The sequence below is a fragment of the Elgaria multicarinata genome, chromosome 8, assembly GCF_023053635.1.
Source record: "Elgaria multicarinata webbii isolate HBS135686 ecotype San Diego chromosome 8, rElgMul1.1.pri, whole genome shotgun sequence".
Lineage (NCBI taxonomy): Eukaryota > Metazoa > Chordata > Lepidosauria > Squamata > Anguidae > Elgaria > Elgaria multicarinata.
This window is the reverse complement of record NC_086178.1, coordinates 61,552,927-61,567,317: the sequence shown is the minus strand read 5'-3', so window position 1 is coordinate 61,567,317 and position 14,391 is coordinate 61,552,927. Positions and strand designations below refer to the sequence as shown.

The 14,391-nt window shown below is 40.9% G+C and overlaps 1 protein-coding gene across 1 annotated transcript in view; it reads left to right on the top strand.

The window, feature by feature from the left end:
- SORCS1 (sortilin related VPS10 domain containing receptor 1) overlaps positions 1-14,391 on the top strand; it is a 457,816-nt gene that overhangs the window by 433,373 nt on the left and 10,052 nt on the right. The window contains exons 22-23 of the mRNA XM_063131568.1: positions 2,496-2,608; positions 5,423-5,554. Coding sequence (XP_062987638.1) covers positions 2,496-2,608; positions 5,423-5,554 — 245 coding nt within the window. The remainder of the gene's footprint in view (positions 1-2,495; positions 2,609-5,422; positions 5,555-14,391) is intronic.

The window sequence follows — 14,391 nt, the reverse complement described above, 5'->3', positions numbered from 1 at the left end:
CTAAGTTACAGAAGTCAAAAGCAGAAAAGATAGGATACACATGTATGAGAAGCACAGCTGGGATGTTAGATCTAGTGTGTGGAGTATAGATACTTTCAGCTATTTTTCCCACATGGAACAAAATTGATTTTCTGGTCAAGTGCGCTTGGCATTTGCATCTCCCCCATTCAATGTTCCCAAGGTTATTTCAGTGAGAGAGAGAAATTTGAGCTAAAAATGTAAATGAAGTTCTCTCAGAGCTCCTGCAAAACTGATCTCTAACTTGCATAGGATTCCCCATCCCTGTATTTCAAATGCTGAGCAATGGGAAATGTTTTTCTTCAACCTCCAGTCTAGGTTACCCTGCTGTTTAGCACTTTAAAGTAATAGCCATGCTGCCTCTCTTATTTTGAGGGATGTTTTGGAATGATTCATTTGCATCTTTCAAAAGACAAATGTCCTAATTGCCACGGAAGATGCCGGTATTTGGGGGAGATGCAGAAGGGGGGAAATGGCAGAGCAACTCATGCAAATGAGGTATCTGTCTGACGAAAAGCAGCCTCAGTGGGTTGATGCCTAACACCAATAAGGCTTCAGACTTAGCTACCTTAAGAGTTTATTCTCTCTGTGTGTGACACTGGATATGGCTTGTGTTCACAGGCTTTAAGTGGCACAATTCTGTGAATGGAAAAATGCAGCTACAGCATAGTAATGTATTATCATCATCATCATCATCATCATCATCATCATTATTATTCTCTCCTTTTTTGCTCATGGCAGTTTTTTCTACATGAACATAATGGGCTTTGCCAAGTCATGCTGTCTTTTACTGATTCAGGGATTTCCTGACTATTGAACATGTTTTAAGTATGATTGCTTTCTAGACGTTGGTGCAGATGTAATTTGGTAGGCCCAGTTTCTGAAGGTTTTCTGTACAGTTTTTTTGATGTGATGCCATTGACTGATGTGAATAATAATAATAATAATAATAATAATAATAATAATAATAATAATTTCATTTCTATACCATCTCATAGCCAAAGCTCTCTGGGCAGTTTACAACAATTCATAACACTACAAAATACAAAATAATAGTCTAACACTTTTAAACAAAATAATAATAATAAATTAATACAATGTAAAGGGCTAAAAACAATTTACCATGGGGCACAGGTCAAGGATCCCTCAATCTGCTGCCCCACCCCTAAATGACTCCAGATAGGCAGTGATGGTGGTAGACCAGTGATAGCAAGCCTGTAATGGAACGTTCTGGGCCAGCTGGTCAAGGCTGCAGCCTTGTACCATTTTAAATTAAAGCATTTCTCCACTTGTCAGAGTGGCAGTGAGCTGAACCAATCAGATGCTGCTTTGGAGGGTTCACAACCAATGGGGGAAACATAGTGGTGACATACGCCACCGTGTGGAGGTCAGCAGCATGGCATAGTGGAGAGGGGAGGTCAGCAGCATGGCAACAAAAGTGGCCACGAGAGTGGGAAGCCCCAGAAGGCAACTTGTCAGGGCTCCTTAAACCTCGTGGTGCCTCTGATGCAAAGATAGACACCCAAGGAGTGATTCATACAGCTACCAGTGGATGCTAGTGCCTCTGATTTTGGTGGGGCTTGAATCCATTCTGAGTTTCAGTCAGAAGCAGCCAAAACTCTAAAGGAGCTCTTCAAGGTGCTGAACCCGACCCCCCAAAATTGGTTCAGGACTTTGGACAGCTCCTTTAGAGTTTTCGCTAGTTCTGACTAAACCCCCAGAATACATTCACAGCCCCACTGAAATTGGAACCACCAGCCTCCATGGACAGCTACTATGGATCTGATGCCTCTCTTTTGGTCCAGATTGTGGTTGGATGTACCACTGTACCTTTCCGAAAGGGACCTGTGATCATCTTTTCAGATTATTATTTTTCCATGAGCAACTTGCAGTTTAGGTAAAACAAATAAACAAACTGATAGCTAGCTAAATAAATAAAGAGCCTTGCTACACCCCCAGTGATCACATCAAAAGAGCATCGTGTTACCCATTGGCTTATTTATTATAGTTAAAAATCTGGCTGACCACATTCGGTGGACTCAGCATGTCCCCTTTCAATGCTGTTTTAGCACCAGCAACCAGGGTTGCAAAAGGTCCTGCATACCTGGATACATACAATTTTCAGGCTGTTACCAGCATTTTCTTTAAATGTGTATTCATTTTTATTTACCCTGGCATGTGAACAATTAAGTTCTAGAATATATATGTGTACATATATATGTATATGCCTGCCCGGCCTGCCACAGTGGTATATCATCATGGTTAGTAATGTTGTTCTGATTGAACAATTCGTACATCCAATTCTAAGCAATTATTTTTTGGCACACCAAGTTATAGGATCAGAATGTTAATCAAGCTGTGTTGTCTAATATGCACATCAATCTAATTGATTAGAAAGCCAAGCACATTTTAAAAATTCAGTAGCCACGTCTCAGGAGTTTTCACGCATAATAGCACCATCATTCTATTTTTCCTAGAGCAATTTCAGTCTCTTCGGTTATCCTTCTCTCCAAATCTGGACGAATACAATCCAGACATTCCTGAGTGGAGACGGGACATTGGCCGAGTCATCAAGGCAGCTCTGGTGGAGGTAAGCAGGGAAAAGGAGTACTGATCATGCATTCCTGTCTGTGTCCAGTACCTGCTTTTGAAATAGATGCCTGTAGGAACGCTTCTGTGATCCAATTTGATACATAGGAATAATTTGCAGAAACTCCCCTATGAATTTGCACAAACTGTCCATAATTTAATTTACGGAAAACACCCCCAGCACACACGCGCACATAGACACACCTACCTCTTCCTTCCTTCCTTCCTTCCCTCCTTCCTTGGAAACTAGTCACATCAGTATTGTTCTTAAATCAATGCCAAGGTGATTCTCTTTTGCACCATGTTAAATATGTGAACTTCTATTTATTTTGTAGCTAGAGACAAGCAGTTTAAATATGCAGTTTGGTGTCTTCATCTAATTTCCCCTTTAGTTTATGCTGCTTCAGTCTAGCATTTTGTCCATGTCTGCGGTAACATTCAAACAGTAGTAGCAAGGCTTTCTGGGTCACTGCGGGCTGTCCTGTGCCTGAGATGTGATAATGCAGTTCATTAATCACCCCAGCTGCCTTTGCTTAGCAATGGAATATAAAACTGAAATGCACATTCTGTGACACATTTTCTCTACAGAGTAAGTGTTCCACAACACAGATCAAAAGAGTACTGGGACCCGTTGTACAAAATAACATTTTTGGGGAAGTAATTTACAGGTCTGTACTACTGGTGGTGCATTTCCATCAAAATTGATTGATGTTTTTGTGTGGACAAAGCAAACGTGGGATTGAGTATAATTCTGAAAACACCCCCTCCAAATGGTGGTGGTTTTTTTGCCCCCCAGAACTCCTCCATTTTTTCAATACAGAAATAAATTTCCCCTCCCATAATTCAAGTAATATTTCCAAATACTGCACACACACACACACACACACACACACACACACACACACACACAGAGGAAGGGAGGGAGGGAGAGAAAGGCTAGACATGGGGTACTGTGGACCCACTGAATTTCTGTCTGAGCAAATCATGCTCTGACTGGTACTTCAGATTTGAAATACAAAAGTGACAACAATGATGTAGGGTGGGGTGGGGGGGAGAGAGAAAATACATCTCCAGATGGTTTGGACTTCAACTCCCAGTTTACCTGACCATTGGCCATGCTGACAGGAGCTTCTGGGAATTGAAGTCTAAAGCATCTGGAGAGCCACCTTCTGCCACCCCTGGCATAGGGGACACCAGTTAGGCCTCACTACACTTTAGTGAATCTATTATGTCATCAGATTGATGTAAACAGAAAATGTTGTAGAAACAAAATTCTTTTCTTCTAATGGATCCAGAAGCAGGCCCGGTGTTAGGCTTTGCTAGATTCTGGGCAAAGTGACTCTGAATGCTTCCAGTGCTCAGATGGGAGATATATATATATATATATATATATATATATATATATATATATATATATACATGTAAAGACGCACATCTTACCAGGAGACCATCCCATTCTGCCTGTTCAAAATGCTGTCATAACTGCCTACCAATGTGCTGCATCAAAAGAAGTGCATTTCCACTGTCTGCCTCTGCTCCACATTCCTGGGGCAGATTCCTGAGATGATGGGGGGAAATATGTATAGTATGAATATGAAGGCCCATGTTGGGTACCTTGTCAACATCAAAGGACAATGCAGGCAGCAACCTGGATCAAGTGATATAAACAGGTTTGTTAGTAGGTGGGTTCCCAAAGTTAGGGTGTAATTCTCTGCATGTTTAGACAGAAAAAAAGTCTTTTTTACAACATCTAAACACTTAAAGTATTACACCCTAAATCTGTGTGTGAGCATCTAAAATTCCCTCCTTTGGCATTCTGAACTAGTTGTTGGCATCAAAGGGGTAGTTTGATGCCTACCATTCTTTTTGTTTTGCTTTCCATATTTCGATTTCCATATCGATTTTAGTAAATACCAGTGTGCAGGCTGCGATTTTGTTTCCTGCTATTTATGTGCATTAATTCTTTTTCTTCACAGGTAAGCTAATGCCATGAGCATAAGCGATGGTATTCATTAAAACACTGATCACTTGTTCTCTCTCTCTCTCTCTCTCTCTCTCTCTCTCTCTTTTACTCAATGGAAAACACAGCAGTTAAAAATAAGCTCCTTTACCAGCTGTGAAAATTGCCTGCTGAGAAATGCATATGGGGAAAAACAGATCGCTTACCAAAGACTAGATATTGAAAGTGGGCTATTTGGCAAGATGTAGATTTGAACGCAACTGAATTTGAGGGTTAGGATGTGAATATGAGATGCAAAATGGGTCTCAGGGTTCAGGTTTAAAGGTTCCCCTCCAATTTTAATAACTTTACATTTCAGTATTTAATATAGTGAAAATTGGAAAGAAAGTAATATTTTTTCTTCAGATTGGTTGTGGCTTTAATGGGACAATGAGAACTATGTGGTGAAAAAACAGCAACCTATATCCAATTCATATATCAGTTAAGCTAGGAAGTTTTTCCAGATTTAATATGTTTTCTTCCATTTAAATAAATAGTCAAGGGGGCATTTATAGGAGAAGCTGCTTCTTGTTGGTCTGATGCAGCCTTCCCAACCTGGTGCTCTCCAGATGTTTTGGATTACAACTCCAATCAGTCCCAGCCTGCATGGCCAATGGCATGGGATGATAGAAGCTGTAGTCTATGACATCTGGAGGGCACTAGGATGGGGAAGGCTATTCTGGGGGAATCAGAACAAAGGCCTGTGATTCCCCTCCCTGCCCCCTGAAATCAGGCATTTCAAGGCGATTTTAGTCACACAGAGCAAGCTTGTGGTGCCAACCCAGTTTACTGTCACCTTTTCTTTCTGCATACTAGGCAACAGGTATTTCCAGCAAAAACATTTTGGTGGCAATCCTGCCAGGTTTACCCACATCTGCCGAACTCTTTATTTTGCCTTATAAGGATGCCACAGGAGGAGACAAACGAACAGCGGAAGATCTGCAACAGGTATCAGTTCCTTCCATCATGCAGAAAGGGAAGAGCTTATGTTTTAACTGTATTTAAACAACATGTTGGCAAATCAGCAGTTGGACATTCAGGCAGGAGGTGTTGAGATGTGAAGGTCACACATATTTCATATTGACATTTTTCATTTCATGTTAACCTTTTGCATTCATGGCAATGCGTACTGTCAGTTGCATGACAAATGTGCAAAACAGAAAGTATTAATGTTCATGCCTACTAATGCAGGAATAAAACAGAGATTTCCAGAAGACAGGGGGACACCTTAACCCATAAGATAAACTTCATTTGCGTCTTTCTTAGGATCACACCATCCATTATGCTTTACATATAGGAGCATGATTTCCCTATAGGGGGAAATAACTCACACATGTTATTAGATCTTAAAGCTGTGAAAAATGAAACCAGTTCATTGTATTTATGGTTTTGTGCATAAATGTGACTTTCATTGCACTGAATATATTCAATCATAAAATCAAGACAAGTTATACATTGACTTAAATGATGAATCTCAAGCATGGTACATGTACTCACTAATCCCAAAGTGTGCATGTCAAGATCTTAACTAGGTGATTGGTTCATAGATGTGGACAAAGGCTCAGTAAATGCTCTGAGTAATTTCCGACCACTGCGCCCTATCCAGCTGCTTTCTTCCTGGATGAAGCCAGATAAAAGTGCATATTTTTTGGAGACTTTCACCTGATCCAGTAGTTCATTTAAGGATTATCCTAGAGTGCACTAGAAATGGCTGACCTGCTCAATCTATTTTAGAAATCACCTGGAGTAATTTGATTAATTAGTTGGACATTTGTTGACTGTCCAAAATTTAATCTATATATAGCTATTATTTTCTCCTAGTAGTTCCAGTTATGAATAGTGTCAGATATAAGAATTTTAGAAAGAACAGGGTATAATACTATTGAATGTGTCTGCCTGATACTTTCATTCATTAAACTAAATAATCTAACAGTTAAATAATAAAATTTATTACTGATAAATTATAGGGCAGTGATGGTGGTGGTTGCAGTTGTTTAATACATTTGAAACTAGAATTTTAAAAGCAACTTCTGTATAGGTTCAAAATTCTAAAAGTCAAATCTGAATATTGAAATTTTCAAATTTCATCTGTTCTTTCAACTTCATTTGGACGAATGGCCAAGCAGAAGTCATCTTCAGTTTATGGTTTGTTTTTGGTTTGTTGTTTGGGCTTTTATTCTGCTTGACACATTACTCATGTTCATAATTTTCTCCCCATGCTAGTAATGAACATCAGGAAGGAGGAATTACTGCCATGCAGACCCCCCTCCCCATCATAAATTGGAAATGAAAGCAATGCGTAGAATCTCAGATTTACAACTGACCCAACTTGCCTCCAGCACTTGGCTGCTTATTGCATTCCACAAATTATTATATAGATATTTTCCCCCTTGCATTCCCAGGCTCTCTGTGGTCATAAAGTATTGTAGCATTGGTACATTGTCATCATAAGCCTTTATAGGGAGACAAGAGTAATACAGCTTTAAAGAGGGACTCTGGCATCCTCTTCATTATGCTTCCTTAAGGGACAAAATTGTAATCTGCTGCATTATAGGAATTATTCTTTCTTTATTTCTAGACAAAATCTGCAAAGCAATATCTATCTGGCTTTCCAAGGTGCAGAGAATCACATACATTTTATTTTTTAAAGAGAAACTACATCCTTCTATCTTACTTTTTTTTTCTGTTGGCGTTTTGATGTTGGCAAAATAGCATTGTTCTCAGATTTCCAATTGCTCTGATTCCCAGTAACAGAAGCAGGCTCTTGGGTGCACCCTCCAAGATCCCTGCCTCCCACATTCTCTGGGATGCTTTTAGGTGGATTCCTGCATTGAGCAGGGGATTGGACTTGATGGTCTTATAGGCCCCTTCCAACTCTACTATTCTATTATTCTATTATTCTCAGCCCCACCACTGCTTCTGCTGCCACTTCTTCCCACCACCATGCTCAGCTCAGCAGCAAGGAAGCAGGAAGCTGGTAGACTTGCTCCTGAGGTGAACACGGTCGTAGAAAGAAGCCGGGTGGGGAGGGGAAGCAGCAGATTGAGAGAAATGGGATTTGGAGGAGAAGCAGCGGCAGTGGGCAGGAAAGTGAGGGGGTGGCAGGGGTGGCAGAACCAGTGGCATCAAAGACAATCCCGAATGGGGAAGAAGGACAGCATAGCGGTAGATGGTGGTTCACCAATAGTATTTTGTGCTCTGCCATGTTCTTAACCAGAACTATGCAATATTCTTTTATTTTTTTACGCTGCCCAAGGTTGTAAAATACATACAATACTTTCATAGAATCATAGAATAGCAGAGTTGGAAAGGGCTTACAAGGCCATTGAGTCCAACTCCCTCCCTGCTCAATGCAGGAATCCACCCTAAAGCATCCCTGACAGATGGCTGTCCAGCTGCCTCTTGAAGGCCTCTAGTATGGGAGAGCCCACAACCTCCCTACGTAACTGATTCCATTGTCGTACTGCTCTAACAGTCAGGAAGTTTTTTCTGATGTCCTGCTGGAATCTGGCTTCCTTTAACTTGAGCCCGTTATTCCGTGTCCTGCACTCTGGGAGGATTGAGAAGAGATCCTGGCCCTCCTCTGTGTGACAACCTTTTAAGTATTTGAAGAGTGCTATCATGTCTCCCCTCAATCTTCTCTTCTCCAGGCTAAACATGCCCAGTTCTTTCAGTCTCTCTTCATAGGTCTTTGTTTTCAGACCCCTGATCATCCTGGTTGCCCTGCTCTGAACACGCTCCAGCTTGGCTGCATCCTTCTTGAATTGTGGAGCCCAGAACTGGACACAATACTCTAGATGAGGCCTAACCAGGGCCGAATAGAGGGGAACCAGTACCTCATGTGATTTGGAAGCTATACTTCTATTAATGCAGCCCAAAATAGTATTTGCCTTTCTTGCAGCCATATCGCACTGTTGGCTCATATTCAGCTTGTGATCCACAACAATTCCAAGAACCTTCTCATTTGTAGTATTGCTGAGCCAAGTATCCCCCATGTTGTAACTGTGCATTTGGTTTCTATTTTCTAGATGTAGAACTTGGCATTTATCCCTATTAAATTACATTTTGTTGTTTTCAGCCCAGCACTCCAGCCTATCAAGATCACTTTGAAGTTTGTTTCTGTCTTCCAGGGTATTAGCTATCCCACCCAATTTTGTGTCATCTGCAAATTTGATAAGCATTCCCTGCACCTCCTCATCCAAATCATTAATAAAAATGTTGAAGAGCACTGGGCCCAGGACCGAGCCCTGCGGCACCCCACTCGTTGCCTCTCCCCAGTTTGAGAAGGTTCCATTGATAAGTACTCTTTGAGTCCGATTCTGTAGCCAACTGTGAATCCACCTAATAGTTGTTCCATCTAGCCCACTTTTAGCTAGTTTGTTAATCAGAATGTCATGTGGTACTTTGTCAAAAGCTTTGCCAAAAGCTTTGTCCACCACATTCCCACAGTCCACAAGGGAGGTTACCCTATCAAAAAATGAGATCAAATTAGACTGACAGGATTTGTTCCTGACAAATCCATGTTGGCTTCTAGTAATCACTGCATTGATTTCAAGGTGTTTACAGATTGACTTCTTTATAATCTGCTCCAAAATTTTCCCAGGGATGGATGTCAGATTTTAATTCTGACAACATGAATACACTAAATACATAGATTGCACCAAAATTTTCCACCTTATCTAAGGGATGTCTGGGTTGGCACCACCTGCCTTCTCAACCCTGTGCTTTCCCTCTCCCGGGGAGGCATCAGGTAATCGCAATGCCAAGGAGGGTGCATGGGGTTTCTGAGCAGCCATCCAGGTCCCTGAGCTGCCCCCATCCAATTCCTGGTGGAGGGAAACCAATTGCTCTTCCACCCACCATCACAATGCTCCCACCCCTGACAGCCTGGCAAGCCAGATGCAGGGTATGGCACTTCTCAGCATGCAACTCCTTTGCTGAGGGAACTGCACTGGCTGCCTATTCATTTACCAGGCCAAGTTTAATGTTTTAGTTCCAGTGTACAAAGCCCTAACAATCTGGATCCAGGACACATGAGACAGCACTTTCTCCCTTACCAACTTGCTCAGTCACTGGGGTCATTAGACAGCATGCTTCTTGGACTGACTATATTTATTTATTTATTTTATATACCACCCTATAGCCAAAGCTCTCTGGGTGGTTTACAAACGTTAATGTATTTCCACAATACATTCATGCTCATTGAACCAATACAGATTGTGCTGCAAAACTCTACTGTTCTTGCTCCTTTCCAGCCCTTGCCTGTTGATTCAGTTGATCTGATAGCTATCAGTTAATATGGTGAGTATTCGGGAAGTTTCTACTCAAGCAGTGGCTCTGTGGAGAGATGGAAACACAGTCCCACACACTGTGTGATGAAAGCCTCTCATGTGATAAATGCAATCACCAAACGAACAACAAGGCCATCAGAATCTACCCCCTCCCCAGACTTCTTAGTCTACAATTCTATAGGCAATTACCATTGAAGTCAATGGGACTAACTCTAACTAGCCGTGCATAGGATTGTGCTGTTAATCCTGAAGAAGGGCTGGGCCAGGAAAGAGACAAAGGCAAGCCAGCTTTGTTCTCTGAGCACACACATGATGCATCTGGAGTGTGTTGATTAGTATGCCTTCAGTATTCACTGCTTTGAACGGCCAGAGTGCAGTATTGCCACACCTCTAATTAAAGTGCCCTGAGGTCATATATAGTCACAGCAGCAAGGGTTCTTTATGCAAAGTACTGAAGATCGGAAGATATACCAGCTATAAAAGGATGGGAACAAAAATACGTTACAATGGCTAAATCCACTAATGATGTGCATGTAAAGGAAGGAAGGCAAAGAACAAATGTATTTGTGGAACAGCAGATCCTCATTACTGAGATTTAGAACAAGAAAAATCATAGTGCAATCTACATATTTAGTGTATTCATGTTGTCAGAATTAAAGTATTGTATGTATTTTAAAGAAACTTACTAACTTGCTAACTAAAAACAGACTGAGGTCATGCAGATAACCATCTCCCACCAGCCATCAGTGCCAGCTAAGTATATGCTGTTCTGCTGCTGAGTGCCACTACATGGGGAAGGAGGGCCAGACACTCTTACTAGAGGGTGTCACAAGGTGGCAAAGAGGCCTGGGAGCTTGGCACACCTACTTAGTAAATAGTGGCGGCCAGTGATGCCATGCTAGGTGTTGCTATTCAGCAACTGTGTGCCTTGACTTAAGGATAGACAGATCAACCAATTTCCAATCTCTTATCACTTTTGCATATATTCATTCATAACTCCGTTCCATCCCATTTCTGCACCAGTCTGCAAATTTAAGGGGAAAATGCATTAAAATGTGCATTTTACAGCACAATATGTAGTTTTGTGTGCATTTGTTCTAAAATGCCTAACAGTCTTTTCGGATTCAAGAAGGCTATAAAGACTGTTCTCTTCCAGCAGGCCTACCCAGTCGAATTTTAAGATATTTGACTGTTATTTTAATATTGGATCAGTTTTATATATATTTTTAATCAGTTTTATGTATTTTATGGTATTTGTATCTAATGTTGTTCCCCACCTCAATCCAGAGGGAGAGGAGGTAAGAAGTTATTATTATTATTATGCACATTCCATATGCATTTTAATCTAAAATAGGCATTTTTTATACACATTGTGCTCCTTTTTTTTTTTTTTTTTTTTGGACAGTATTGCAAAATTCATAGAAACCAAAAGATAACCAAAATAAAACCAAAAGATAACTGCACCTGGGAAACGTGAATCGGGTCAGTAGGCTTAAAAGTGTGGACAGAACAAAGTAGTCAAACGTTCCTGGCCTGCACACCGCTGAGTTAGCAGACCCCTGCCTCTGCCACTGCCTTGCAACACATTCTGATAAGGGTGTCATGATTCCCCAAACAGCAGCTCTCAGCAGTAGGTGCTGGTACTGGAAGCCCTCCAACAAACTGCCACATCAGCAGCTGCTGCGAGTAGGAGGTACAAGATATGAGATCATGCCTATCAGACAAGGAAAAGGGTTCTCCCCCCCCCAAAGATCCAACTCAGAGGGTTCAGGAGTCAAAAGTTTCTTACCCTATATACAGTGCATGATACACATATATTTACTGATCATCAAATTGTTATGCACAGGGTAGGGATGTCCAGATTTTGTGAAATCCGTCCCGTGTTTGATTCATGAATTGTGCAGAGTCGTTCATCCCTGCATCTGTTCACAGACAGATTTGATTTTTTTGTGTGTGTTACGTGAAAAAATATGCAAATAATTCCTTAATAGAGTTCATAACAATTTACATAACTTATGTTAGTATGTAAAAAATTAACATATTGTCCTCCATTCTGTTTGACTTTTCCCCATGTATATTTTCCAGCAAGGCATATATCTCAGCAGAAATGTGTGTATTTTCCTGTGAGTGAGGCCAGTCCACAGCAGATTCTACAGGTTGGATTCTTAGATATCCGACCTCATTTTAGTCTGTCTCGATTTTCTCCCTAGTACATGGATGGCCAACTTGTAGCAACTCCCATTAACCCTCACCATTGGCTATGCTTGCTGATGGGAGCTGCAGAGCAAAACATCTGAAGATGTTGCCCACTCCTGCACTGGAGAAACCTGCTAGTCTTATTTATTTATTTATTACATTTCTATACCGCCCAATAGCCGGAGCTCTCTGGGCGGTTCACAAAAATTAAAAACATTCAAAGTATAAAACAACAGTATAAAACCATAATATAAAATACAATATAAAAGCTCAACCAGATAAAAACAGCAGCAATGCAAAATTACAAATTTAAAACACCAAGTTAAAATCTATTTATATACTGTTAAAATGCTGGGAGAATAAAAAGGTCTTCACCTGGTGTCTAAAAGCATATAATGTAGGTGCCAAGCGAACCTCCTTAGGGAGCTCATTCCACAGCAGAGAAGGCCCTCCTCCTGGTAGCCACCTGCTTCACTTCCTTTGGCAGGGGCTCGTGGAGAAGGACCCCTGAGGATGACCTTAGGGTCTGGGCAGGTACTTACGGGAGGAGGCGTTCCTTCAGATAGCCTGGCCCCAAGCCGTTTAGGGCTTTAAATGTTACTTATCACTTCACAAAGGTGAAATGTTACTTATCACTCTGGGTGGTAGCCTACAAGTAGCCATCCTACAAATAGCCACCTCCCAGCCAATTTTCAGTCTTAGCAACTACTGTGTCTGTTGCCTCTTGATGCTCTGAAATAACTGAGAATGGGTAGAAGCTTTGATCTTCTCCAGTGATGCCGTTTCTATAGCTTATGGCATGGCAGTAATAATAGGATCGTTGAATTATTTGAGATTAGCAGGGAGCCTTGAGCAGGAGAACAGTTAACTACTTCTCTTATGTGCAAGGAGACTGAAAACTATACCAGGTTAATTTTTCAGTTTAATAAGGACTCAGCTATTAAAAGAAAGCGGCTGGGGTGAAGGAGGTGATGGGACCATTGATTGATTTGTTAGTCAATTTTTCACAGCAGTCAGCTTTCAGGGCTCCCGGCTTCACCATCTTGTGACATTTGCACATGCATGTGAGCAAGTGAAGTAGAATTTTACTTCTCCAACATTTAAAGTTAGCTCAGAGCTCTCGGTTGGCTCTTACCTTATTAGGGATGCTTCTGAAATCCTCTTTGTGTAAGTTTCTCCTGATATTTCAGAATTCTAAATCCCTGGATCTTGTTTTCAAAGTCGAACCAGTGTATTTGGAATTCTCCTTTGTACTATTTTGTTTTTTTAAATCCAAATTCTGTATAGAGCACCCTGCATGCACTTTCCTGCACATTTCAGTAGACTGATCAGTCCATCCTTAATCCTAGAAGGAAAGACAGCAGGAACTAAAGGAACAAGAAAGAAATGGAACAGGAGAAACTGTAGTTGGTGTTGTGCTGTCATGTGTATGTATAACAAATTCAAACAAGACCATGAAAAAAAGTTAGTAATAGACTCTTGAGATGTCGAAGTTAATGTTAACACATTCTGAACAACTTAAAATGTAGTAGGATGTGTTAAAGCAATCTCTTCCCACACACAGGACAAGCAGCTTTCAAAATGCCACTAGAGGGCAGTATTATACCTACACACACACACATACCCATAAGTGTGGCATGCCTAGGATTCAAACTCCTTTATACCCACATAATACCTAGTTCATTCATACCCTTTTTATGCTCGGTCAGGATACTATAATGAAATGAAAATTCAAACCGAAGTATGAATGTGTCAAATGTGAAGATAACAGTTTAGTTCGGGGGGGGGGGGGAAACTTTGCTTGTAAACAAAAGATTAAGTATATATGGAGGGGGGCGGGTACACACTACATTTTTTTTCATTTTTAGAATTTTTAGGCCATTCCTCTGACTCATTGGTACTCAGGATGGCTTACACATTATTAACAGTGCAATCTTATGCATTCCCTTAACCATTTTGTGGTTAAGCAGCATGGTTTAGCGTGTTTTCTGAACCAGGCCTATATCTAATAAGATTCCTGAGTAGTGAATCATAAAACAAAAACAAAATACAGAATTAAAATTGGTCAGTTTTTTTAAATCATGTAAAACCAAACCAGGAACTACACTACTGCTTTAAAATGGTTTATAACAGTAGTGACAACTGTTGGGGCTCAGGACACACTTCCATATGCAGTTTTCAAACCATTTTCAAAGTGTCATATCCTGCTTGGTGTAGATCTGGCCTAAATTTCAAGTACAGCTTGCTATAGATGGGAGGGGGCTTGTATGACACACACAAACCCCAATACAGGTTAGG